Raw genomic sequence first — 27,227 nt, forward strand, 5'->3', positions numbered from 1 at the left:
TTCGAAAAGTACTAATTGAGACCTTTCATTTGATACCCTACATGGCTACATTCTGTGAAAAAAAAATTTGCACCCTCCTTTCACATGTACGGGGAGCCCCCCTTAAACTTAACACAAGATGGCGCCACTTACTGCATGTAAAGGGATCACCAGATTACATACTCTCACCAATTTTCGTGACAATCGGTCTAGCCGTTTCCGAATAAATCGGGTGTGACAGACAGACGGACAGACGGACACACGGACAGACAGACACTGTCTCGATTCTAATAAGGTTTTGTTTCACACAAAACCTTAAAAACTTGCTAACAAATATAGGGACCAGACCACCTACTAACTATTGATAATTGGTGGTCATTAACCCAAAAATTATAAGATCCCTACCTGCATGTGTGCCCACATATGTATCTTTAACTTTCAAACAACTTTTTAAAATTTGTACCTACAGACCCTTAAGTTTTTAAGGTGGGAACTGTGAACGCCCAGACATGCAGTGAGTTATATGCTTCTGCGTTGAAATTTAATGTTCTTTATTTTACTAATCTTTATGGAAGGCATGAGAATCATCGCCCCCGGTTCATCCATGAATGGGTAGCGATTGGCGAAGCAGAGCCGGGAGCTGAAAAGCAGACTAAAGAAGGCAGAATTTGTCATAGACAGTAGCCAAAAATTGCTTTAGACATCACGGACCTTTGTGGACCTAGCATCGATGATTCAGTTTAAAATAAGCCGATAAAACTCGCTTATGAACGTTTTATTCCATTTTTGAGCGTTCGAAACTTCATAGCGTTTTTCCCAAAACTCACGTTTTCAAAATCGATGATTCTCATAACAGCCAAATTACAACATCGATCCTTTTAAAATTTTGAACACTATTTCTGTACATAATTTACAAGGTAATGCTAGAGAGTCTTTTTTTCCAAATTTGTTAATATTTTTTTTAAATTGCAACACTAAATTAGCCAGGTTTTTCCCCCAAAAATCACTTCAGTGTACCCAAAAAGTGAAAAATTGAAATTTCGAAAAACCCTTCCAACATTAATAATAATAATGTCGTACATCTGTATCGCATTGATCCGAAATTAATAACGTTTTTGGCGACAGTCATGGAAGGGTAGCATACCACCTTATCAGTGCGTACATCTGAGGGTGCTAATAACTCAGAGCCCAGTGTCTGCGAGGTAAACATCCCCGCCTCACTAGACTTCTCGGCTATCGCCAGCGCGCAGGAGGATGACGCAATACTTCAAAGCCTCAAATCCAACCTCAAATACAAATTTCGGGAGTTGCCCATCTTTGGCTCGAACCTCTCTCTCTGCTGCGAAGACTCGGAAAAGGGACCCCGGCCATACATTCCGGCCACCTTTCGCAAGGAAGTGTTCCATGCGGTTTACAACTTAGCGCATCCAGGCATCAATAAAACAAATCGGCTAATCGCCGAAAAATACTGCTGGCCCTCCATGAATAAGGACGTAAACTCCTGGGCCAGAGAGTGCATCGCATGCCAGAAGTGTAAAGTCACCAGGCATGTAAGAAAAGAAGTGGGATCATTCCCACGCCCTTTGCGCGACTAGCACGGTTTCAAGTATTGCCTTACAATCATCGACAGGTTTATGCGGTGACCTGAGGCAATACCTCTCAAAGATATTACGGCGCAATCTTGTGCCGATGCCTTCTGTCGAGAGTGGATCCCTCACTTTGGCGTCCCTGCTATGATCATCACTGACCAAGGGATGCAATTTGAGTCCACCCTTTTCTGGGAGTTAGGCAAACTCCTGGGTTTCAAACGCCAGCGGACTACGGCATACCACCCGCAATCCAATGGGATGCTAGAATGCTGCCACCGGACGCTGAAAGCCACCATTACGGCACGCGACGATTCGTCCTGGACTCAAGTCTTGCCAAGGCTCCCAGTGATCCGGTCTTCGATAAGAGATCGATGAACACATGCACGCACGTCTTGGTCAGGACGGATGCCGTCGGGAAGCCGCTGCAACTTCCATACGAAGGCCCGTACCGTGTTCTCGAGCGTAGAGAGCATTTCTTCCAGACCAATGTTGTTAATGCGAACGGATAGATTACGCCACCGGCGCTTTCCGTGTCTTATTGGAACTCGCCACAAGAAGGGAATGCCAACGGTGAATAATCCGTTTTGGCGAGGCAACGGGTTTTGAGAAAAAGTAGATTACTTTCTTCTACCTCTACCCTCGAAGCGATCGTTTTGTGAGATCTGTTCACCTGAACGAGTGCAATTTAAAATAAGTTATTAAATAATGTTCTTTGTTTAAATCTTAATTTATTGTTTTAAAAAAAAGAAACGGAGATTCCTGATAGATAGTTCGGTGCGGGTGCAACGATTTCTAGTGTGAATACTCTTGTGAGTCAAGAGTGCTTTTAAAGCATCTTCCAGGGGGATTCATTGAATACCCTTTAGTTTTGTATGGCACTGAACCCCTTTCGTAACTACTGCATGATGCTAGAGGGCATGGTTTTGCAATGAAATATGGCCTACGTGCTAAGTGCGAACTGACATATTTGATGTACTTAGATGACTGTGTGCTGTTACTGACGACCATCTTAGAAGTCTGTTGCGAATAATAGACATGTTCAGCCGTGATATCCGGATGGAGTTTCGATTAGACAAGTGTCGAATCCAAGCCAACCGCAAACGTCATCACGAGCCGCATGCCGGACATAGCATTGGTGACCTCCACCACGAAGTTATGACCGAGACAGACTTCTACAAATACCTAGAAATTCTGCAAGGAGCCCATGCTTGAGTTGGTGATCTGAAGGATGCGCTGCTGTCCGGATTCCTCCGGCGTGTAAAGCTGGTACTGAAATCACATCTCTCGGGGAAGAATAAAATAAGCGCAACCGACAGATTGGAAAACATCCAGCGGCGGATACGGATAACTATGTCCAAATTCCGAATGCATCATCTGCCGTGGAGCGGATGAACCTGCCTCGTGACATTGGAGGTAGGGGCGTGGTTGACGTGACGACACAACGTCAAGTTGACTCGCTATACGCTTATTTTTACAGCAACGAGCAGGCGAGTTCCTTGCATGAGGGTTTCTGTAAGGCAGACTGTGGACTGACTCCCCTTAACTTGAAGGATCGATCTTTCAATCCTGTAAAGTCGGACCAAGAGGGGATCGATGAATGGAAGTCGAAGGCAATGAACGGTAAACAAGTGAATTGTCTTTGGAAGCCATTTGTCGAACAGACGGTTGTGTGCTGAGGAGCTCTTTGCTGAGCCGGAGGGATTGTGCGTGCCATTCAGGACGGCGTGGTCGCCACCCAACCTTATAAGAAGCTCATCATAAGAACGGGTGGAGAACGACCATTGCAGAATTTGTGGTTCGGCGTTAGGGACGTTGGACCATCTCATTTCTGGCTGTAGTTATGGCACCGATGCAATACACCACCAGACATAATGTTGTATGTAAGGTTATCCATCAAGACCTTGCATACAAGCATGGGCTGATCACGGGAACATGTCCGGTTTACTGATATGGGCCGCAAGCAGTACTTGATAGTTCTGCTTAGAGCATGCATTGTGACCGGCAACTTCTGACTGATAGCCATACTCTACTTAACAAGCCTGACGTACTGTTAGTTGACAAGACGGATCGCTCCGCGTATATAATTGATGTTGCTATCCCCCATAATAGCAACATAGAACGGAAATACGTGGAGAAGAAGGTGAACTATGAACCACTGGCGGGTGGTTGTAGCTCCCATAATATTGTCAGCTACAGGTATTGTACCTAAATCTCTCACGGCTTCCATTGGCTTCCGAGGAATTTTGCACATGCAGAAGTACACCATTCTGCATACGTGTTCGATGTTGCGGGGAGTTGTCCCGCAGTTGGAGAATTCTAATTACCCCTTCAGCGGACTAATGCTGTATAACTTTTCTAGTTTTGGTTTAAATTATTCTAAAAAAAAAAGTTGTCCGAAATGTGACATATTGTCAAAATTCGATTGAATTCCAATTTTACCCAAAAAAGCCTCAAAAAAGTACTTGGAGCTAACCCTTCTAATGCGGTTTCCCTCTTAAAGGGATAACTTTTTCTGAAGTATACCAATCAGAAGGAAGGGGAGGAAAAGGTGAAAAAGACGCAAAAGACACAGTCATTGAACCGAGACAGTTATTTTATAATGAACAAGGAAGAACGGGAAATGTTAGCAAAGATAATCCCTCAGTCTCCATAAGTTCGGAAGTCACATAATTTATGTAGATTCGAGCTCGCCATAAAAGCGATACAGTTGGCACAAACAAATGTTAGCCTACTCCTAGCAAAGCATTATGACAACAGGACAGAATATGCTTAAGCGAATGTAACACAACCCTTAAGTCCACGAAACCCGAGTCAGGGAAATCGGAAAACCTTAACAGCTAGTTGACTTCTGACAATTGGCAGAACTTTGATCGTTTGACTAATAAAATTAGATTATAGATGGAACAGGATTCACTTCATCTAAGAGAAGCTGGAAATGTTCGAAATGAAATCCCAATAAAATTAATATTTACTAACTAATTGTCGCCTATTTTATAAAATTCAAGTCGAATTGCTCCTTTTGCCTACAAGTCAGCTTTGCAGCACCAATCAGGGATCCAATCTGCCGATAAGATTATATTGTTCACTCTGTGGAAAAATTTTATAGATTTTGCCTATATTAGAAGAAATCCTTATAAATTGCATTTGAAGTAGTTTCGAAGTGAGGAGCAATTTCAAAATGAACGAGTTTCCCCGAGAATCCCCCATCTGCCCCACACCACCAGATGCTGCGAACGAAATATCTTTGAGGGAAGACTTGTTATTTTATCTAAATACTGACTTGTTTGGCAATGTCAACGTTCAAACATAAACTAGTTCACTGTCACCCGAGGCCGCCCCACAAATACCGACAACCACGTACATCGAACCAAAACACACCTGACTCCATTCAGCACAGAAATCCTACCCAGTAAAGCTCAGTATTGATTTTCATCGTTCACGTCTTCTTTGATATCACAAGCAAATCATCTACCATCGATTTTTCACAAAATTACCAATTATATAATTAGACATAAAACAATTTCACTATGGGCCAGACTCATTTCAAACAATGCACTTTCTCAAAACAGGACGCAACCACGAAATGCAACCTTAAACACCATATACTATGCCGGAACCATGGAAATTATCTTGTTGCGACTTTCTCCTTGCAAAAGCAAACGCCATTATACTTTTGGACCGCTTCAAAGAGGGGTCAAGGAACCGGCATCGCTACATCGTCTTCCCCATTTCAGATTCGCACCAGATACATCCACTTCAATCATTACATTACAAAACACTTTCCTACCCTAAGCGAACCAAACACATTTTGCAAAAATCCACCCAGTGGAAAACTCAAATACAATTTCAATGGACTTGCAGGTTTTGGAGGGGCCTCAAAATTCTACTTTGCAAAACACAACTCAATGACATATGTGACCACTAAAAAAACACTCAGAAAACGTTGATAATTCGTAACGCGCACGTATAAAAACATTCTTGAAACTTGCAATGGAACTTACATTCACGTTCAATTAACTTTAAAATCAATTTCTGCCGCGTTCTGCCCGAGAAAACTTCAGAACTGAAATGGAATGACTCCTCAACCTACAAAAATATGGCAGTCCATCTTCCCGAAATCAAAGTGCGACCTTACGGTGGCGCATGGAACTACATTTATTGATTTCAATATGGCTAGGATGCGTTCGGTATTTAGTGCGCTTGTTAAAAATGGCGATTGGAAATTTAATGAACAGAAATAGTAATAATTGCAGTCGAAAATTATTAAATTCAAGTAATTGAACGAATTATATGATGACATGTATCTTGCCATATGATTGTAGGACACGAACTGTTTCATTTTCATATTCAAACCCAAGTTTTCCAATTCAATTACAATCGCCGGCTTTCACTTTCCATTCACCTCCAAATTAGTTAACTACCTTCCAGAATCAGCTGCCCAATGTTTCCAATCACATGATGTCTATCAAAAATGACAGCAGAGATCATCAGAGGTTCGTTCCTATTTCTTTCAAATATGAAAATTGATGTAATTTTCAATGCAACATTTCCTTGCAGACATTGGAAACATTTACGATAGAATATTCGATCATAAGCCATTCCTAAGTGGAGAAATTGCATTTTTTCTACATGAGTTTGAGGTAGGTTCGGTCCATTTACTTATTTTTAGACACCGGTTCATGCCAATAAGAAATTATGTTTTTGCTTATTTTCTGCGACAGGAACGGCGTAGAGACCGAGAAGTTGAAAATCTTTTCTCTGCCATCCAAACAACAGCTGAAGTGAAAACCAATACGGTGAAAAAGTGTGAAAATCTCTGTGAAAGCAATTTGCTGAACTTGCAGCAACAATTGGATGCCAGTCTGAAGTCCTGTGAAGAAGTCCTTTCACAGCAAAGAGATCCAAGTTTGGTAAGTGTCTCTGATTAGCGGTCAATTTCGTATAAGCTGCTCCAGGAGAAATATTTCTTCAAACCAAATCCTTTTAGGATGAATGGCTTTTTAAGCTAATGCTTTCTACGCTAGCCTATAAACGGAATGTTTATATAGAAAGGATTCTAAATGCTTCCTATCCCATTGGCAAATTGTCATGTGCCTCATGTGGAAACTCATTTTTCGATAATGTGAGGTCCCATTTCGTCTCATTGACAAAAACAGAGATCTTTCGTCGATTTATTTAAATTTATCAGGAAACATTAGATCGTCATCATCATCAACGACGCAACAACCGGTATTCAGTACAGGCCTGCCTTTATATGCGCCGAGGTCCACCAATTCGATATCCCGAAAAGTCTCCTGGCGTCCTGACTTACGCCATCGCTCCATCTCAGGCAGGGTCTGCCTCGTCTTCTTTTTCAACCATAGATATTGCCCCCTTATAGACTTTCCGGGCTGGATCATCCTCATTTATACGGATTAAGTGACCCGCCCACCGTAATCTATTGAGTCGGATTTTATCCACAACCTGACGGTCATGGTATCGTTCATAGATTTCGTAGTTATGTAGGCTACGGAATCGTCATTCCTCATGTCTTCGGAGGAATCTTCTCTCGAACGCGGCAATTCTTCTTGCTAAGAACCCAAGTCTCCGAGGAATACATGAGGATTGGCAAGATCATTGTCTTGTACATGCTAAGACGGATGCTGAAATAAGCTCTTTTGGCTGCCAACAACCGTGCGCGGATTTCATCGTCGTAGCTGTTATCGGTTGTAATTTTCGACCCTAGATAGGAGAAATTTTTAACGGTCTCAAAGTTGGAGTCTCCTATCTTCATTGTATTCGTTTGACCACTGCGATTCGATGTTGTTCATTCTTTTGGTTTTGGCGTTGACGTTGCCACCATATACCCTTTATGTTCTGACATTCATCAAAGCTGAGAGGGGGCGGCGTTCAATCAGCACGTGGTAAATTTGGTTGAAAGTGGTCCCGTCTGGAGACGCCCACGTATGTTTGTGGACCGCTTTCCGCGCAAACCATGTACTTCCAACAACCATTTCGTGCGATATTGCTAACTGAATAATCCACAGTCCGTTATTATTGGTATACCTATGGAAGCGAACGTATCGCCTAAATACGGGGTCCGTCCCTACTTGACTGTTGAAATCTCCAAGTATGATTTTGATATCATACTTGGGACAGACTTCGAGGGTCCGCTCAACTGCCTCGTAGAAGGTATCCTTCTCCGACTGTGCAGTGTCTTCTGTAGCGGCGTGAACGTTTATGAGGCTTATATTTCTAAACTTAGCTGCTTGGCAGCTTCATCTCTGTATAGGAAGCACACGTTCCATGAGAAAATGCACAAATCATTATTCCTTTGTCGTTGCCGGGTTCGTCGTTGTATTATCCGTCCAGTCCGAGGCTCCTGCTGTGGCTTCGTAACTTCGGTTTTCCATGTAAGGTTGTTAGCCCCACCCAACCCCCAACCTGGAGGACAAGTTGGTACAATTTGTCCCGTTTTTAGGCGTTTCGGATGTTTTGGTCAATTCGGGGCAAGTGTGAATTAAGACGATAGTACCACCCACACGAAGCTAGGTAAGGTTAAACTCTTGTTTATCGGGTTAGGGTTTTTGTCGTATAAGAAACAGTTGAGAGATAGATGACGGTAGATTTTGGTGTGATAATATATCGGACCTCTACTAGATGAGATTGAGATTGTTTATAATCGGAGTATCATTATTATTATATTGGAAGAAAAATCTGCTTTAATTTGAACATTAAGAGTATGTCCATGAAGTAATACTTTTGTTGTGTCCAGACTAGATGAGAATGGGGATACTAGGGTTCATAATCCACTCAAAGGTATACTGAGCAGCAAGCCTACAGGCACTCTGCTATATTATCTTCGCAAATTTCAAGATGATTGAAAAAAAATTAAGGAAATCCAAAACAGTTACCCATAATAGCCACTCCAGACAGCCATAAGTTCGCCATGATAATGAAATCGCTACCCATGCGCATTATTTATTGTAGCCTAAATCGCGCCTTGGGCTTCAGTATGATTCGTCTCCAAGTGTCTCGTTTTAAAAATCCTTTGAAAAGTGGTTTGCTATTATCGTCTTCTCACCCTTTACGAGTTTTTCCTGTCATATATCTGCCGAACACTTGGACTTTCATAGCACGCCTGTTAATTCTTTTCTCCGACATTCACTCTATATGGCAATCTATTGCGGCTTGCGAAAATTGACTAGGATCGATACTGTTGTACAACGCATGGTTGCATTTAGTTCTCTATGACTTCCTTATTGATCCACTGGAACATAGCGTTTCTAAGGTGTCGATGGGTATTTTCCTGATGGCATACTCCATGGTTATGCAAAAGAGTATGAAATTAAGATCGTCTCCCGCAGAAGTGGTCACTAATATTTGACACTTATGGCGCTGTCAATTCACGCATCAAGACTTCTAATAATGGAATGAAAAATACCCAAATTAGTCAGCATAGCATCGTTGACATAGAGTAGAATCTTTGTTATCTACGCTTCTAATTTCCTGATCCCAAGAATTTTGCCAATAATTTGTAATAAAAGAATAATAGAATCACATCACACTGTGGCATTCCCATTATATCAGTTCTTCAATCAACTGACGAGAAATCGCCTCGATATACCGTTTCAGAGGCTATCACTTGCAAGCACACACAAAGTGTCATTCTTTTTAAATAATAGCTGCAACTTAAGACTTTTCACCAGTTTTCTTGTCTGAATTCCTAAGTGAGCTTATCACCACTACTATTTTTCAAGATGAAAATCTCGCGTGGCCTTCAGGCCCATCCGCAGAACTAATCCTATTGCACTCCATCCATCTATCATGGAATCCCAACTGCTCAGATCTATGTACATCGGAGATTATTTTTCAGTCACCAAATCAAAAGATAGATAGATAGATAGCTTTATTAGTGTAAATCAATTCATGTTCAGATACAATCAATATTTAAGTGATACAGACTAAGTCTTTTCAGCTATGGTAAGTTGTGCAGTATAAACAATCTTAATAAGTGCAATCGCTTCAATTCTCAAAATTCCCTAGGAAAATTTAAAAAAAACCTAGCTTGCAACCAAATCAAAAGAAATCGTTAAATATCAGTCATTCACTCATATTGAGAGTAAAGAATATTCGCATAGCTTTTTTTCGTTTTATTATTTAGTTTGGTAGTGCATATGCTAAGTATCACTTAACGTATGAAACGCAAATATCTATATATAAGCACCCTGATCTCTACCGAAACATGTATTACATCACGGATGGAATTAGCTTTTCTGCATCGATTACATTCGTAACTTCGCCCTCTTTTCACTCTCATCTTTTCTCGGTAATGTTAGATAGAACTCTGTTCATAGGATCGATCGCTTCTCTTGCCATGAACATGTTTTCTCATTTCATTTTCCATTACCATTGGTATTACGCCATCATTTTACTAAATATCTCCTCTAAATTTATTTTTCCGTAGATAAATGTAAGATAATGAAGAGTATGCTCGTAAAATGAACAGTGAACGAGTTACCCACAATTTGCATTTATGGAGAGTAGCATTAAAAGTATTTTTAACACAGCCTACAAGTGTGATCCTCGCATATTAAATTTAAATCTCAAAACAAAAGGCATCCTATGTCTTCTAGCCTTTTTTTAAATTAGCTAAGAAATCCTTTCGCCCCGAGCCCTTAGTTTGTTAGTTTAGTTTACTGGGGGCAGCCGCAGCTCCGAGCACTCAGGCTATTGTTAGGCCCATTGTACTATCCCCGTAAATCGCCTATTCAATGGCTTCCCGCCTACGGTGTTCGCAGGCTTTAGCGAATTTTAGAACATTTTCCAGAGGCAGGGAGTGTGCAGATTCTTCATTGAAGAAAACCTTGCCAAGATGTCTTCGTCTGAGATCTGAGGATGCCGGGCAGCTGCATAAAAAGTGCAGGGCCGTCTCCTCCTCCTCCTCACATTGGCTGCACATAGCCGAAACCACTACCCCAATCTTTTCCATACGGTAGCTTAAGGAGCAGTGTCACGTTAAAAGCCCTACTACCATGTCCCACTTCTTAAAGGTCAACAAAAATGCCGCTCTAGTGGCCCTAGGCTCGTTCACAAGGATTTTCGCCTGCCGACAAGAGTCCAAATTTCTCCACTCGGCGGCGTGAATCCTTGCGACTTCACCCTTCAGAGTAGACTTGACAGTAGATGGTCGGATTCCAAGAGCTAGTTCTGACCCCACCATTGTGGATCCAGACTCTCGGCGAGCCAGTCTGTCAGCCTCCTCATTACCGGCGATGTTAGAGTGCCCCGGCACCCACATCAGGATTGTTTCGTTCAGTCGGCCAAGTTTCAGCAGCACCTGATGTCCCTAGACCTTACTTTTTAAGGTTTCTCGTAAACATAAAACCTTATTAAAATCGATTCAATGTCTGTCTGTCTGTCACTCGATTTGCTCGAAAACGTCTAAACCAATTGTCACCAAATTTGGTAAGAAAATGCGATCAGTGAACCCCTTAACATATAGGCATTGGCTCCATTTTGTGTTGAATTTGAGTTTGTTGTCTATTTAGGGTGAGGATAATATTTATGTGTGATTGCAAAAATATGAAAGATTGTGTTGGATTTGTAGCTATATACGGATGGAAACACGTGCAAAGAGAGTTGCTCACATAAGATGACCACAAAACCTTTTACCTGTGGCGCAGAGCTTCCGGTATTCCTACTTGTTTTTGTATGTAAAGATTCCACTTAAACTAAGCGAAGGTTGTAGTATTATTCCGATTCCGTAGCCTACATAACCACGAAATCTATGAGCGATACCATGACCGTCCGGTTGTGGATAAAATCCGGCTCAATAGGTTACGGTGGGCGGGTCACTTAATCCGTATGGATGAGGATGATCCCACCCGGAAAGTCTATAAGGGCAATATCTATGGTACAAAAAGAAGACGAGGCAGACCCTGCCTAAGATGGAGCAATGGCGTAGGTCAGGACGCCAGATAGCTTTTCGGGATATCGAATTGGTGGACCTCGGCGCAAAACCGGGATGTCTGGAGTTCCTTATTAAGGCAGGCCTAGACCGGATACCGGTTGTTGCGCCGTTGATGATGATGGTCTAGTATTATAGTTCTGATATTTCAAATATGCATCAAATTTTCAAATTTTTATTTGCATTGATTAAATTTATTATGAAACAGGACGCACTTCTTGAAAATAATCGTCAAACACGGAAGAAAGCATGGCAAGTATTTGTTGATGATATGACCCACAAGTGTTCAAGGATCGATTTAACATTTGAAGAAAAGGAGGAAGAACTTGTTGAGTTTTATTCTGATCTCGAACGCAAGTTGCACATTCATAAGTAAAGCGTTGTTAGTTCATGGTGCTTAAATCGTCATTTCAAAAAAGAAATTCAAAATGAAAGGTCCAATCCAAGATGTTCAGGTTCAAATAAGACCATCAAAAACCCTAACTGAGTTCATTTGTAAAGTAAAGACCAGTGAACCGTTGCCTGAAAATATAATTCGAATACGCGAAGCTGGAGGAATTAAACATGAATCTAAAGAAGTTTATGACAAATACATCCCAAAGAAAGTCCTCTCCGAGAAGCAAAGAGAAACACTGAAGAGTATTTCAAGTGGGGAAGATTTCAATAAACTATTCGGCAGCACTTCCAAATTTATAGATGTATTTACTGCCGATGATGAAGAAAATATTGAAAACATTGAAAGCGAGCTCAAAGAAGATCCTCCAAGCACAAAAACAAAACTGAATGCATCCGAAACCAAGCCAAATAATAAACCAGATTTCCTCCTCAACATCAACGATATTCGATGGATCGACCAAATTCTGGAAAAACATCGCGCTGCTAACGAGTGTGATGACTATATTCACGAGCTTCTTATAGATTCGGAGGTTATTCTACCGAAAAACCAATTTATTCCACGTAACCCAGAGTTAGAAGCACGCTGTGTCAAGTTGCGAGAACAACAGCAGGAACGTGAATATCGGAACATGACTAAGGATGTTGACGCGACACGACAGCACCTACCGGAAGACACAATTGCATACCAGAGTAAGTAGCCCTAGATATTTCAGCCGAACTAACTGTTCTAACGTCTTACCTCTCTTTATCAGTAAAAACGATAAATCGTCAGCTTATTGCCGTGTTCCAGTTTGTAGTTTCGGTCATCACTGGATTTGCATTTGGCTTTATTGGATTAGAGTATATGCTTGGCGAACTCGACTTTGGTTTCCGCCTTTTCATGGGAGTTATGTGTGCTTTGATCATAGCCTTGGCAGAAATCTATTTCCTAGCGAAAAAGCTAAACGAATACGATGAGCCAATTGAAGATATCCCGATGCCAGCTCGTAAACCCAGGCCGCATCAAGACTAGCCCCGTTCCCAGCAGAACACGTTGAACAAGTGTAAACATAAGTGAAGTCCTAAAGTTATGTTGTTTTATATGAATAAAAACATAGTCCTCAGAGTGTAATTTGCTTGCTTTATTTGTAATTTCTTTCGACTTTTTACATACTCATTAGAGTGTACTTTACTATTGTTCACAGCTTTGGAGGAAGAAATAACTTAACATGAATCCGTTATTATATCTATAAATCTCTGGTACTAGCTTCGCGTTGCTCTGCAGTAGCCTAACAAATTCGGTAAACATTTTATGCGAGACCGTTACATTTTGCACATTGAAATCGTTCTTCCAAAAGGTTACCAATGGTTGGTCGGCACTATTTTCAGCTTTAAAAAGCACTTTTAGCGATTTTTTGCTTTCAAGGCTTATCTCTTCCCCATTATTTACATGAAAGTTTGCCAAAATCTCCAAATTACGTTCTAATATGTTCAACATCAAGAAATTCCGTTTGCGATTTGGAAATGTTGCTTCAAACAAAATTTTAACAAATTGCATTGAGTACAATTTTGAAGTTAACAAGTTTTCAGTCAAAATTTTGTTGATTATATTGTGAATGCATTCGGCGTCATTTCCCGCGAAAAGCTGCTGACTAGTACCATTGTCATCGAGGCAAGTGCTATCATTCCATATCTTTACTGCCTTGTCGCGATACACTTTCTCGCCCAGGAACTTTAGGCAGCGTTTGCAATAAATAAATTGATCCCTATCTATTACGTTACAAATATTTGTAAAATTAATTACTATAAAATATAGTCCGAAAAATACGTCATCTGCTTTGGGAGTCAGATCATGCTCGACATGATCGTGTTTATGGCAAAACCACTCCGACATTCCAATGAATTCGGATGGTAGCTCGAGAACTCGCGAGAAACACTTGCGTTCGTTCAGGAGGGTATTCTCGCAATTTGAACATTTCAGTTGATAGAGTTGGTCCTTCTTCATGGTAACTTTGATGTCATCTTTGGGTGCGTTGATTATTTTATACTCTTCCGGCTCGTCGTCGTCGAACAATAGATCCAAGCTGCCCGTTTCGTTCGCGAGTATTACTCGGAAACTCACATTGTTTCCTTCTATCACTAATGAGCTGATCGAACGTTGATCGATGCTGAAGAAAGTCAACAAACTGATGACAGCAGTTTGGCCGTCATATTTAATTGTTATCTCATTGGATTTCAGGATTATTTTAACTGCACTTTGGCATTCTGAGAAGTTCTTGTCGAAAGTCAAGTAGACGTTTGCACATTGAAGTTTCCGACGCACCTCAATGCAAACTTCCTTCAGCAACATAGCAGCCATTTCAGAAGAGTTCCCGATGGGAACGCAGTCTTTAACCCGGCAGCATGTTCGTTTCAAACTCCACCTGGAAAAAAGAATAAATTTCAGTGTTGATAGTTGAATAGCTCTCAACAACGTATTGACAAAAATAATTGCGGATGACGTATACAATTTGCAGGTTTAAAATAGGATACAACTCATCCATTTTTCCATCACGAGATACTCCGACATATCAAATTAACAAAATATTTAAAAACCATCGGAGCAGCTCGAATATTTCGTTACTTTCTCTTGTATTTCTTTTGTTATCGAGTCTTACCTTTGTCTAGGCTTGCCGCTATAATGTGCGTCAGTAGCCTTACTTGCTGAATCTCGTAAACGACACTGTCCAACTTTCCAACGCTCCAAATTAAAAGGATCACATCTCACAGGAAACCAACCAACAGTTACTAGAGCTCTGGCCAAGTCACTCCGCTGCTAGCAACGATAACAGAATATACGTAAATAAAATGCCAGCAAGTGTCAAAGTGTCAATTTCTGCAAGCAGCCACGGGTGGTGAATAACGACCTCCCCGTGGTGAAATTCACTCAAATTGACATTGAACGTACTGGAAAATAGTCGATGAAACTTGAACTACTGAAATTCGTACTTTGAATATCCTGGTCAATGAGGTAGTTATACTATATACACTAAATTAACGATGAATGGCGAACAATATAGGATGTATTTCTAACTAGCATCGATGTCTTCGTGACATTTTCTTGAAATATTCTGTTGATTTTATTGCCATTTGGCAAGAACATCGTACTCGTTGTTAGACTTGTTAGTACCCATAAAGGGAACACGTAGTTCCCGAAATGTCGGCTTTGTAAAATATGAATCAACACTAACGAATAGGAAAAACAAGTTTTTATTATTTCAAATAATCAATCACTAGAAATACCTCGTAATTACACTCAAATCATGATCGTTGTTTTGTGGATGCTCAATCTAATTCACAGTGAAATAAGCAACATTTCGAGGTGTTTCCTTCATTCATTATTAACCCTCTAAGTAACAAGGTACCACTGAAACATACATAGAATACCACAGTTTTTAACAAGATTTCTTGTGCCAATTACTTCAAAATGCTTTCAATTCTTATCTGGAATTGTTACGGCGAGAGTCCAGGGTGGCATCAACACAGTCACCAAGGTTGTCAACCAACCAAACTCCCCTAATAGGTTTGCCAGCCATGAATACCAACTGCACGAGATAAAACATGAAGTCGGACAGCACGTGCTGTAGCTAACGTGAATGCTGGCAGTTCGGAGAGATGAGAGCCGGGGTTCTTAATTCTCCAATATTATCTCCCTGTCAGGACACAAAAATTTTGTCAAGTGCCTTGACTCAGGAGTCAACAAAAATAAACCCACCGGGGTAAACTACTCTAATAGAGACGTGAAGTCTCGAAGCGGATTGATGCCGCCGAAGATTTTAATCCTAAAGGAACTAAACTGCCTATTTCGCAAAAGCCTAACGACTGCGAGATGAACGGGGAAGGATCAGCTCTGAGCCGATTCTGACATCTACGTGACGGGTGACTCTCGTCTTCCCCTCAGATGATATGGTGGCCCTACAGCGGCTCACCCCAACCTAAACGTTTGCTCCCTGCCGCTTCCAATATAACAGGGGACTCTAAATAACGGGAGGCCTTTTGCTACGCCCATATAATTTTCCTAGCTGCTTTTGAGGATCTAATATTTCAAAATAAAATTCTAAATTTCAAATTTAAATCTACGGACTTCTGCCACGAAAGGGGAATTTGTCCGTGTGGTGCCCTGCTCTGCTTTGCCGCGCTACATAGCTGGAGGATTGATTTTTTTTGGGGAAGAAAGAAACAAAAACGAAGAACAGGAGGGAGGTGACAAATGCGGACGGTGTCGTGCGCGTTTTTTTTTTTTTTTTTGAGATTGGGGTAAAGAAATTTGCAAGAATGGGAAGTAGTTGGTTGCCCGGGAAGAAAATTGACGAATAATAAGCTCCGCTGGATCAAAGTCACCTGGCCCTGGAGAAAGTGATTCGCGATGCCGATGTAAATGCGAGAGGCACCATCCTCTTCACGTCCACCCAACTACAAGCCTATGTTGACGATATCGACATCATGGGAAGAACAACCCCAGATGTACAGTCTACCTTCATCCAGATCGAGCAGGCGGCGCGAGATCTTGGGCTGCACATTAATGAAGGCAAGACGAAGTACATAGTGGCAACGTCAGCGCCAAAACCAAAAGAACGAAAACATCGAATGACACTGGTCAAACGAAAACAATGAAGATAGGAGACTACAACTTTGAGACCATTGAAAATGTCTCCTATTTAGGGTCGAAAATCACAACCGATAAGAGCTATGACGATGAAATCCTCGCACGGTTGTTGGCAGCCAACAGAGCCTATTTCAGCTTACAAAAACTGTTCCGCTCGAAACGTCTTACCATAGAGTCAAAGCTCTTACTGTACAAGACAATGATCTTGCTAGTTCTTATGTATTCCTCGGAGACTTGGGTGCTTAGCAAAAAAAGTGCGAACTTTTGGCCGCGTTCGAGAGAAGAATCCTTCGAAGAATTTTTGGTCTCCTACATGGGGATGGACGATTCCGTAGCCTACATAACGACGAAATTTATGAGCGACACCACGACCGTCTGGTTGTAGATAAAGTTCGGCTCAACGGGTTGCGGGGGGCGGGTCTCTTAATCCCTATGGATAAGGATGATTCAGCCCGGAAAGTCTATAAGGGCAATATCTATGGTATAAAAAGAAGACGAGGCAGATCCTGCCTGAGATGGAGCGACGGCGTAGGTCAGGACGCTAGACAGCTTTTAGGGATATCGAATTGATGGACCTCGGCGCAAAACCGGGATGTCTGGAGTCCCTTATTAAGGTAAGCCTAGACCGGACACCGGTTGTTGCGCTGTTGATGATGATGATTTCTGGGGCATACTTTCCAGACATTTTTAATCGAATTAGCATCAGGCGATTGTACAGGGTAATTCAGGGTGACTACGCCATTTTACCGTTTTCAGTTTGTGCAGAGCCGGCTAGGATGTTTGGAGCCATTATCTTCCTGAAAGATCTAGTCCTCATTTTTTGAGATGAATTGATGTCTATTAGACATATACATTTCAACCATTTTAGAAGTATACAATAGAAATAGGCTGCTTGCAATGTGCGGTCAATATCAGGCATTAAAAAGAAACCTCCGCAAATTTTTGCATTAAATGTCAAATAATTTATTATTCATAATTCCCTTATTTACAACAATATATTGTTTTATAGCTCAAAAATTACAAATATCATACAAGTCATTCCTTTCATATCAATGGTCACTATAATTTAGGTAACAATTTATATGAAATAGTTATTGTGTATTTGCTCTCAAAATTAAAATGTGAATAAAAATATATTTTTGTTATTTTGCATTTCCCAGAAAATCTCCTTCTCTTTCAGATTTCTTTTAGACATTTTAATGTATATAATAGAAGCTATGTAAATCAGCTAGCACGTTCAGTTTTTTTTCTTTTATTAACTTCGTGTTGCAATTGTTAAGAATTTTAAGGTGTACATTATAATGTAGTAAATAAAGATGGTCCGAAACATTACTACAATATACAATCATTATATGCATGCGCTTTTTCTCTTATGTTTTCTACACGTTTCTACAACTTTTTAACTTTTTCTATGATCTTTGATCGATAATACTTCCATTTATTTGTTTTTTTTTCACTACTTGCCAAACATGTCGAAAATATTTTTTCTAATTAAAATTTCTCTAACGTTATTATACAGTTTCTACAGTATAGTTTTTGGCATGCATACACAATGCTTGAGTAATAAAGATTTGTTTTTCTTATATTTCTTAATTACAGACATTTATATTCCCTCAGTGGTTGTGTAGTTTCTATCAAACTGATTGTGTCGTACGTTGTTTGTGTTGTTGGAATAATTCTTTGTTTTATGCTGTGTTTTCAATAATAAAGATCACATTTTTTAATTGAAGATTTCATGGTTTTATGAAAGCTGTTATGATTGCATTATTTTTTCAATGCTCACATGCTATTTTTAATTTCTTAAAGCAAATTATGATTCAGTATAAAAACTGAATAATAATGGATAATACATTCTCGAAAGCTGGTTTAATTGTCTAATCTTGGATGGAAAGTAGTAATCAGTACTTGGTCAAAAGCAACGCGGAAGTTACATAAGGAACTAATTATATTTTGAAGGATATAATCATATATCTATGTGAAATTAACACTTTCTCCCATGTGTAAGTTTGTTTCTGAAGACATCATTTTTTCGGTTATTCACGACACCAAACTTTGAGAATAATTCTAACTTTTGTTTGTGTTAAGGGCTTGCAATATATAAAGGACTGTAGATTTGCAATACATCAAGGTTGCCTCCCGTTGGTCAACGCCACTTCTATCTGGAATTATTTCAGTAAAAAGTCACTGATTTATTTTTGTTCGATTTTCGCTTCTGTTTTAAAACCATATCTGCTATTCTCGGGTGAAAAATATCGCGATCCTTCAAAACATATTTAAGGAAAACGACTCCGAATAGGTCTATTCTATATAGTGGAATACTTACGGACTGAAATTGAAATTGATAACGCCGATTATTGACAAGATCGCAGAAAATAATAAAGTAATTTGAATGTTTCTGAGGCGTCTATGTCGGTCAAAAATTTCAACGGCGGGTACTATACACTTTTTTATTGTTTTATAAATTGACTCGGTTCTATGCAAAAGTTCAAAAAAGCAAATCATTTCTTCAAATTTCTTTCAGGCTAATATATAATTCGATGTGCAGTTTTGGATGTGTTCCTCAGTTGAAAGATATCTAAATTTAAAATAAAGGTGATAGGCATTCTCTTGATTGGGATTCAATAACAAATGCTAGCGCCTCTATTTATCGTAGAAAAATTATTCAATTTGTGAATCAACTCAATCAATACTATAAGCAATGAAACAGGAATTTTCGAAACTTATATTTGTGAAAGATTGCCTTGGAAGATATTTTTCCGTTTTGTTGGTTTTTATTATCTAAAAACACTGAAAAAGGAGACAGTTGAGCCCCCAAATACGCATTTGTTTAAATTAGATACTTTTAGCCAATAAACCAGAAAAATATCTTCCAAGACAATCTTTCATTTTAAGACTCCGGCTAACAAACAACCTCCTAATTATATTTGTGGTTAAAAAAAATTGGAAAAGTATTTGTTCAGGGGAATGTTTCAGAAGCAGTAAGTTAAATTAATTTATAAGTTTAAGCTTTCTACAAAATTCTTCTGGAATTTGATATAAAAGACTAGAATTCATTCGTATTATTAGGATAGAGTCTAATATCCACCGACTTGTGTAATAATATCTATCCTTCGATAGTTCAAAAAGGATGCCTGATAATTACGTTTAACGCTTCAGCGAATCTCAAAAGAGTAAAATAGAAAACTCACTCTTCAGCATATCATAAAAGATAACATTTTATTCTACTTTGTAAAGCATCTACAAACAATTGATATGGAAATTTATTGCAACTTTGAATACTTAACAAAGGAGTAATAAGCGTCTTTATCATTTTAGGGTAGGAATATAAACAAAAACATTTAATTGAATCTATTTTATAAACAAAATTCGTGAACCAACTGTTTTGGAACTTTTCAAGTGAGATTTGTTGCCGGTCGAACGGCGGTTATGTATTTTCTATACAAAAACAATTATCTTGAAAACACACATCCCATTATTGCTTTAATATTCGATTATACTAACAATATTGGATATAGTGGTTTAACGCTTATTTGTAGTTTTCTTCACAATTGTCTTTTAAAATAATACTTTATTCAACTGTAGCGGTTTCGTGATGTTATGCATTTGTCAATAATTGCGAATAATCTGCGATATGCGTTGCATTATTTTAATTTTGCGAATGACTTAGAAAATATCAAGATCAGTATAGTTACGATCCCAATAGCCACCGCTGTAAAGCCAATCTTCTTGATGTGTGTATGGGTTCGTTCCTAAACGGAACCATCTGAAAAGATAATGTGGAAAAGGTATTAAGTATTAAAAATGAAAGCCGATAATATGAGTAGCAATTAGCTTAACTATAATCAAAGACTCATTTTGTTAAAGACCATTTACACTTTTAACTTTTATATTTTAATTTACAATTAACAAACTAAAAACTTTAATGCATGTGCGGAGCGTGGATGTTTTTATCAAATGAAAGGTCTTGATTAGTATTTTCTGAAGCCGGTCTTAGTTTCGAAATTTGTTGGAAGGATGGGGAGTGCGAGGAGTCGAAAGTAATCATCTCTTTAACGGACCTATTCTCAGAAACTATACAACCCAAAAATCTGAAAAAAAATCAAGAGGCTGCCACTATATGGTGGCTAGGCTCCGAAATACACTCCATACCGATATCGTTTCAAATGAAGTTAATAATAGTATATACTATAATTTTTAGTAATTGGTTGCAAAACCTCCCTTAAGTATCCTAGCACCACGAAGTTTTGCAGTAAAGTAGGCCACTATTACTAACAAAGTTATAATAGGTCAAAGTTGTCGCTTCTTTGCAAATTCAAGACTTTGAATGTCAATATCACCCAAAGTGGATACTGTCACATGATATATGCATATATTACGTGCTACGTACTAATGGGAAACATGCACACTCAAATGTCTTTATATAAAAAATACACAAAACCTTTCATATCTGAAGCGTCTAGCGTCCGGTTTCCCGACTTGTTTTTCAACCTTCCTCTTGATTCTTGCTGTCAAAACTATTATTATTTTTTTAGAAGTCATTACCAACCGACTGTTTCCAGAGCGTTCAAAATTGAGTCCGTTCGTCATTTGTTCAGTGAGGTACCAAATGTATGACCCTCTCAACCTGGCTGCTGCAAGTCAAAATGGACGCGTCGCCCTCCCTGTGCTTTCTTGCGGGAAGAAAAGCGTTAACCGGACCAGGGAGAGAATCCTGAGTGTGTTTCCGACCTCGAGACTAAAATAGTGTAGGCCTCAAAGGGCCTTTGCAAGAAGTTCAGGAATTAAGATCCGTATGTTGGTCATGTTTTTCGCATGGTTGGCGGATGCTACTTCAGTTTCCTACTGCTCCCTTGAGAAGAGGCAACAATCCGGTGGTGTTGAGGGCCAAACCTAATATCAAATACAGCGTCGCTGGGGAGTCTTAGCTTCTCTCCGTATTCTAGCTCCATGAGGCTTGTAGCAAATGCTGCGCGATTGGCTGTTCGGAGGCCAGGTAATACAAATTGCGAGGTTATACGAGTTGCAGGACTTGCGACCATGAACAGTCTTCTTGGACCATTATCTTTGCAATCTTTTGCAGCATCCCATTGGATTACAGATGGTATCCGGTAACGATGGCGTTTGGCTTTCCAAGACGAGGAGTTTGCCTGACTCTGAGAAAAGGGGGTGCTCGAACAGCATCGTTCGGTGATAATAACTCCCGGCATATCGAAGTGGGGAATCTGCTCTCGATAGAGCGCCTCGGGAAAAGGTTGTATAGAAATGTCTTTCAGGAATATCGTCTCAAGCCACCGCGTAAACCTATCGACGATTGTGAGGCAATACCTAAAACCAATCTCACAAAGGAGCAACTAAGTTGAGATGGATTGTATGGAAGCCTCTCGTGGATCGAGGAAATACGTCTATTTGCTCACTTGTATTGAATGTTGGAAGTGCATTGGCTGGTAAAGCTCATATACCGAAGTTGGCGAGTGGCGCTTTGTCAGGCTCTGTTTCAAAGCAAAGATTATTGCGGGATATGTAGCTAATAACTCACGATCCTAGATGCTGCAGTATCGTTGAGCTGGGTTCAGCTTTGGAAAAAAAGCTCGATGGTTGACACATTTGGTTCACCTTTTGATGAAGGGTAGCAGCTACGGCAATATCTGGAACATCGACAAATACGGCTAGGAGTGCATCTTGCTGAGGGATTGCCCGAAGTGTAGCTCCCACCAGCCGGTGCTTAGTCGCTTTACACGCCTGAACAGTCTTTGGGGACCACGCAATCAGGCGGAAACCTTGCGCCTTTGGCCTAGACAGGTAAGCGATAAAGATCAATTGATGTTGGGCGGCCTTGGACTAGAAACTAGAAGTTTAAACTCAAAAACAATCTCAGATCCTTAACGGTTTTTGGAAGCGGGAAGCTAGAAATCGTTCGAATTTTGACTGGATCCGATTGGATGCCTTCAGATTAGATGGCCGACAAACCTCATCTGCGATTGTAGGAATTTGCATTTATCAACGTTGAGTACTAGACCCGCCTTAAGGAGGTATTGGAAAATGCGCTCTAGGTAGATCACATGCTCGGACTCAGAGGAGGATGCGATCAGGAATATCATTCAAATACATGAAATAGAAGCGGAGGTTCCGCAGCACAGAGCGAATGAATCTCTGAAAGGTTTGCGCCGTATTCCACATTCCAAAAGTCATCCTAATGAACTCGAATGAGCCGACCCCGCTTCTGAACTTTGTCCCGTTTCATTTCGCTTAGCAGTTGGCTCGGCGCACGGTCACCAAGCGTTAATTAGGTCAGTAAGTGATTAAGTTTGTATCTTTTCACTGACAGACGCTTAATGAGCTGCTATTACAGCCTCTTGTAGGAGCAATCTTCGAGCACATCGGAGACAAGCTTAATTACTTCCTCATCAGGCTCAACAAACATGGTTAAACCTGTGGTGTCCATTGTGACGCCGACCAGAGTGAATTGTACCTCGAGCTGGCGGAACCTTGCTGCCGGGTTCCTACGCCAAAACAGTGGCACCCGTACTGCAATGCCAGTTATTGAGGGACCTGCCCCTATTTTGTCCATGGATATCTTATGGCGAGGCAAAGTAATCCGCAAGGACAACCAACACACGAGAGAAACATTTCGCGCGTCTGGGAAGTACTTCACCCTGAACGGTTGCGTTTCACTTCCTGGGCGGAGATTAAATTATCCACCTAGTTGATCGGATTACCGTTTACTCGCCTGGTACCAAGGCAGACAGCATATGCCGCACACGTAAATTTGCCTTCATTTGCATTCCGAATTTCAGAGCTCGAGTGTTTTGCTCTTCTCCAATACGAAAAATAATCTAAACTCTTTTCACGTGCAGTGCATAATATCGAGGAATCTGAATAAAAATGATAAATATCGCCCTCCTGGTCGCTAGTCCTCAGACACGAATGGTTTCTTCTTTCCAGTTCGTTTTTAGCGGTCACGAATTTTGTATTTATACACCAGTGTTATTGTTATAAACTTTATTTTTATTCTAACTTTAAATTCACATCACTTTCATTTACGAAGTACTTTAGGTTAGCGAAAAAGAGCGATTTTTGTAAAGGACGTCTTTTCCTGGTGAAACTTTTTCTTTCTCCCTATGACTCTAAAATTTTCAATTGCGTGAGTTTGTCGCACAAATTATTCGCTCCGCCACATACACATTTTGAATCTAAATCCTTCATCCTCTAGCTGTTATTGAAGATTATTTCAATTTTAAAGGGTACTAATTGAGGGTTTTCATGTTATACCTCACATGACCATATTCTGATAAGAAAAAATGTACACCTCCGTCCAAATTCATGGGGAACCCCTCTTAAACTTAACCCAAAATCATGCCAGTCATTGCATATGAAGGAATTCACATCAAATTTCGTGACAATAGGTTCAGTCGTTTCTGCGGGGTGAACGACGATTTTCATGAGGTTTTATTTTATAGAAAATCTTAAAAGGGAATCAGAGTAAGAAATCTTCTTCCCACATACATGTGGGCCTTTAGTATTAAATGTCAACTATCCACCTTAAATATGACGTCAGTATCACATTTTGATTTTTTAGGAAATAGAAAATTCATACGGAAATGACAATTTCCACTTGCTATAGCTTTGTTAGAAATAATAGGATTTCCACGAAACTTTCCAGTATTGTGCGCTATGCTGTTCTTTATGTCAATTTTTGTAATATGCACACTAGTATAACCCATATTTGAGTAGATATTAGAATGGGATGTATTTTAAGGATTAAATTTTATATGACTGACCTTACACGATCAATATTTCGTCCAGTGAATCCATCAGATATGGACTGATGAAATGACAGACGCACTGTCGTGTTCAGTATAAACAAGACTACAGCAGTCATTACCATAAAAATACCCTAGACGATCAGTTTGCCATAATTTTGTCATTCTAACTGACGCCAGACTGATGAAACACTGATCGAGAAAAATGAAATACTGGGCCAGGTCAGTCATAGGCACATCCCCGCGAATTTTTCCCGATTTTTCGAGTGTGTAACTTCTGAAAATAAGTCCTGTTTCACTTTCAGTTTGCATTTTTTTGATACGAATATCCATTTGACAAAATATTAATCGAAACCCCTCGTTTTTACGCCACACTGATACATATGGAAAAAAAATTAAAACCACATCTCTCTTCCCAAAACACAAAACCTTGCAAAAGATAGGGGAAAATAAAGGACCCTAAACAAAAATGTTCTTACCTTGGTGTCCACTCATCTCCCTTTTTATTCTTACGAAGTTTTCGAGACTCTCTTTGTTTTTCTTCTAATCGGGTTTTTTCTGCCGCTGCCCCATCAATGTCACCAGCCTCTAATTTGCGTATATCTGGTCGAAGACGTGAATCAGTTGGACATAGTGTTTTTGGTGGTTCCATTCCAGGCTCAATCTCATTCAAAGACATTGCAAACAATGTGAATTGATAATACTGGAAAAATATATATAAATATATAATTTTTGAAGAGTGTGTAGTAGGGTCGTACCTCTGCCGTATTTGGTGGGCGTTGTTCGGCTTCCCATACTGTTACTGAATGTGGAATGTCAATGGAATACGTTGAATCACATTTCGGTATCTCACCCTCTGGCGGTTCTGGAATGTCTTCTGACTGTAATTACATAAGTGAAACACATTTACAAAAAATACATTGGCAGAATATTGGAGGCTTAACTTACATCTTGTATGGAAAGACTTTTAAATGAACTCATCTTCAGACTATTTAACTTGGAAAATACTTTTCTTGGAGTATGAGCGGGTGAGTCGTTCGGGCTTTTCACTTTCTCATCACCCTTGCGGAACTTGTGCGCATTCTCTTTCATATATTCCTCGTACGAATCAATATCGGTACATTTTATAAATTCAGTCCATTTGCCATAGAGGAAATGTAACTTTTTCTTACTAAAAATAATAATGAAATAATGTAAAAAAAGAGTCCATCAAAAAGGAGCAAAGCATATGTACTTCTTATCTGTAATGAAGCCTTCCACTCGGTGCAAATCCTTCGATGCCCAGCCAGCTGGCTTAAATGTTAAGATTGCTTTGTGACCGGTGGTATGATTCACAACCTCCATTGTCCCATATTGTTCCATCCACAACTTACCAACTATTATATTATGAACACAGCAGTTTACATTGGACCAAGTGTAGGCTTCTCCCCACCTAATTGATCGAAAGAGTATTACTAGGCAGAGGCTAAAAACGCTTAAGCAAATGTCCAACTCACTTTGGAAGTTCTAATGTAACAATTCCTTTGGGTTGAATTTCAACGCTTTTGCCCCAAAACTTCAATTTTGGATGAATTGATCCATGGAACAAGAAGCTTGGGGAATCAGCATGGAATGCCGATACGGGCGGATGATGCGATACCTGCATATGAAAAATAGTTCAAATAATTTTCGAAATCTTCCGGATATCATGACAATTTACCTGTTCGCAAACGACACGGTATTCCGAACGCTGCAACTCAAACGTTTCGCCCAAAAGTGGATTAAATGGCTTTCCCAAACGTTCCCAGTTCGATCCGAGGGCAGAAACAGCAAATCCTGTAACAACAACGTAAGATCAACTTATTATTTTTTTTTATTTGGTTGCTTTTCCGGAATGGCTCTTCATAGTTAATTGTATAATTGATTATACGATTGGCAAGGATATCTATGGACCTACCTGCTATATATTTCATACGCTCCACGGGGTCCTCCTGTTCTGAAGCCAAACGAATTAACTTAGCATACTCCATGTATTCGCACATCCGTTGTAAGAAACTTAATGGCTCATTGAAAATAACAGGCATCGTGATTTTACTTAATTCTTTGCCAATACAATTCTTTAAAACAGACCAAATACTGAAGTCATTTCGAGAGAACATGGGAACTGGAAGTGACGTCCTGAAAAAAAAATTATCTGGTTAGTCAAATCTTTATCATGTTTTCTCAAATGTTATAGAAAATTCTGTAAGTTCATATGTAGACATTAATTACATCAAAATAAGCCGACAATGATGTTTACCTGGATTTATGGTTTTCTCGTTCATTTTCCTCGTCATAATGAACTTCTTCTGCCATTTTTCACTAATAATTACTAATGGTTTTTCGTTCGTATAATACTTCATTCGTATAAATCGTAATTATTATGATTTGTTTGATAAATTCATAGAGGTGTTTTTTTTTTATTGATTTAGTTTAGTAATGGTTTTTTTATAACGGAAGAGAGTATTGTGACATTTGGATGCTGTTGTTATCTTTTTTGGAATTGATCATGTAGTATAAGTCATGTCTGTTTCGAAATATTAAATATATTGAAGAAAGTTTTATCAAGAAATCAATTCTCAACGAACAGTGCCTTTAATACTTTTCCAAATCAAATGATGGATTATTCCTTTTTTGTATTATTATTAACCACTTAGAAAAGGAAAAGTAAAAAGGCCCGAACAGTCTATTCGTTCACTTCGAATTAATGAAAAATCGAATGGTTGACGTGAAAATTTTTAACTAGAAGTGTCGAAGCCGCATGGATTTCTGAATAGTGTAACATGGGCTATGAATATAACCTTTCACTGAATTCGTCGGTGTCAAACATCAAGAGTATGTAGTCCGATACGGATAGCGAACAAATCTCTCCCACGTCACTTGCCCGAAAATCAGCAATTAGCATAGTGGTG

At 39.7% G+C, this 27,227-nt stretch overlaps 5 protein-coding genes across 15 annotated transcripts in view; 2 read left to right on the plus strand and 3 right to left on the minus strand.

The window, feature by feature from the left end:
• LOC119646523 (E3 ubiquitin-protein ligase RBBP6) overlaps nucleotides 1-5,704 on the minus strand; it is a 35,766-nt gene extending 30,062 nt beyond the window's left edge. For all 4 annotated transcript variants that reach the window (XM_038047012.1, XM_038047002.1, XM_038046994.1 and 1 more), the window contains exon 1: nucleotides 5,570-5,704. The gene's annotated coding sequence lies outside the window, so the exon portion shown is untranslated. The remainder of the gene's footprint in view (nucleotides 1-5,569) is intronic.
• Nucleotides 5,705-5,970: 266 nt separating this feature from the next.
• LOC119655353 (biogenesis of lysosome-related organelles complex 1 subunit 5) lies at nucleotides 5,971-11,929 on the plus strand. The gene is made up of 4 exons (XM_038061208.1): nucleotides 5,971-6,061; nucleotides 6,126-6,208; nucleotides 6,290-6,478; nucleotides 11,726-11,929. The coding sequence occupies exons 1-4, from the start codon at nucleotides 6,040-6,042 to the stop codon at nucleotides 11,891-11,893; spliced, it is 462 nt and encodes a 153-aa protein (XP_037917136.1). The 5' UTR covers nucleotides 5,971-6,039; the 3' UTR covers nucleotides 11,894-11,929.
• LOC119655344 (transmembrane protein 199) lies at nucleotides 11,920-13,024 on the plus strand. Its single transcript, XM_038061198.1, has 2 exons — nucleotides 11,920-12,603; nucleotides 12,666-13,024. Exons 1-2 carry the CDS (start codon nucleotides 11,946-11,948, stop codon nucleotides 12,923-12,925), a joined length of 918 nt encoding a protein of 305 aa, XP_037917126.1. The 5' UTR covers nucleotides 11,920-11,945; the 3' UTR covers nucleotides 12,926-13,024.
• On the minus strand, nucleotides 13,014-14,785 carry LOC119655337. Its single transcript, XM_038061186.1, has 2 exons — nucleotides 14,550-14,785; nucleotides 13,014-14,315 (listed from the first exon to the last, which is right to left on the minus strand). Exon 2 carries the CDS (start codon nucleotides 14,249-14,251, stop codon nucleotides 13,085-13,087), a length of 1,167 nt encoding a protein of 388 aa, XP_037917114.1. The 5' UTR covers nucleotides 14,252-14,315; nucleotides 14,550-14,785; the 3' UTR covers nucleotides 13,014-13,084.
• Nucleotides 14,786-17,476: 2,691 nt separating this feature from the next.
• LOC119651627 (oxysterol-binding protein-related protein 2) overlaps nucleotides 17,477-27,227 on the minus strand; it is a 52,960-nt gene continuing 43,209 nt past the window's right edge. For 2 of the 8 annotated variants that reach the window (XM_038055314.1, XM_038055331.1), the window contains exons 2-10: nucleotides 26,576-26,842; nucleotides 26,234-26,454; nucleotides 25,997-26,112; nucleotides 25,794-25,936; nucleotides 25,532-25,729; nucleotides 25,246-25,468; nucleotides 25,056-25,178; nucleotides 24,777-25,000; nucleotides 17,477-20,300 (exon numbers count right to left, since the gene is read on the minus strand). In XM_038055314.1, the coding sequence (XP_037911242.1) occupies nucleotides 20,201-20,300; nucleotides 24,777-25,000; nucleotides 25,056-25,178; nucleotides 25,246-25,468; nucleotides 25,532-25,729; nucleotides 25,794-25,936; nucleotides 25,997-26,112; nucleotides 26,234-26,454; nucleotides 26,576-26,631 (1,404 nt within the window). In that variant the 5' untranslated portion in view covers nucleotides 26,632-26,842 and the 3' untranslated portion in view covers nucleotides 17,477-20,200. Of the gene's footprint in view, nucleotides 20,301-24,776; nucleotides 25,001-25,055; nucleotides 25,179-25,245; nucleotides 25,469-25,531; nucleotides 25,730-25,793; nucleotides 25,937-25,996; nucleotides 26,113-26,233; nucleotides 26,455-26,575; nucleotides 27,088-27,227 lie in introns of those variants that run through there. The other 6 variants (XM_038055304.1, XM_038055292.1, XR_005249476.1 and 3 more) reach the window with 5 other exon arrangements.

Source organism: Hermetia illucens, chromosome 1 (assembly GCF_905115235.1).
Source record: "Hermetia illucens chromosome 1, iHerIll2.2.curated.20191125, whole genome shotgun sequence".
Lineage (NCBI taxonomy): Eukaryota > Metazoa > Arthropoda > Insecta > Diptera > Stratiomyidae > Hermetia > Hermetia illucens.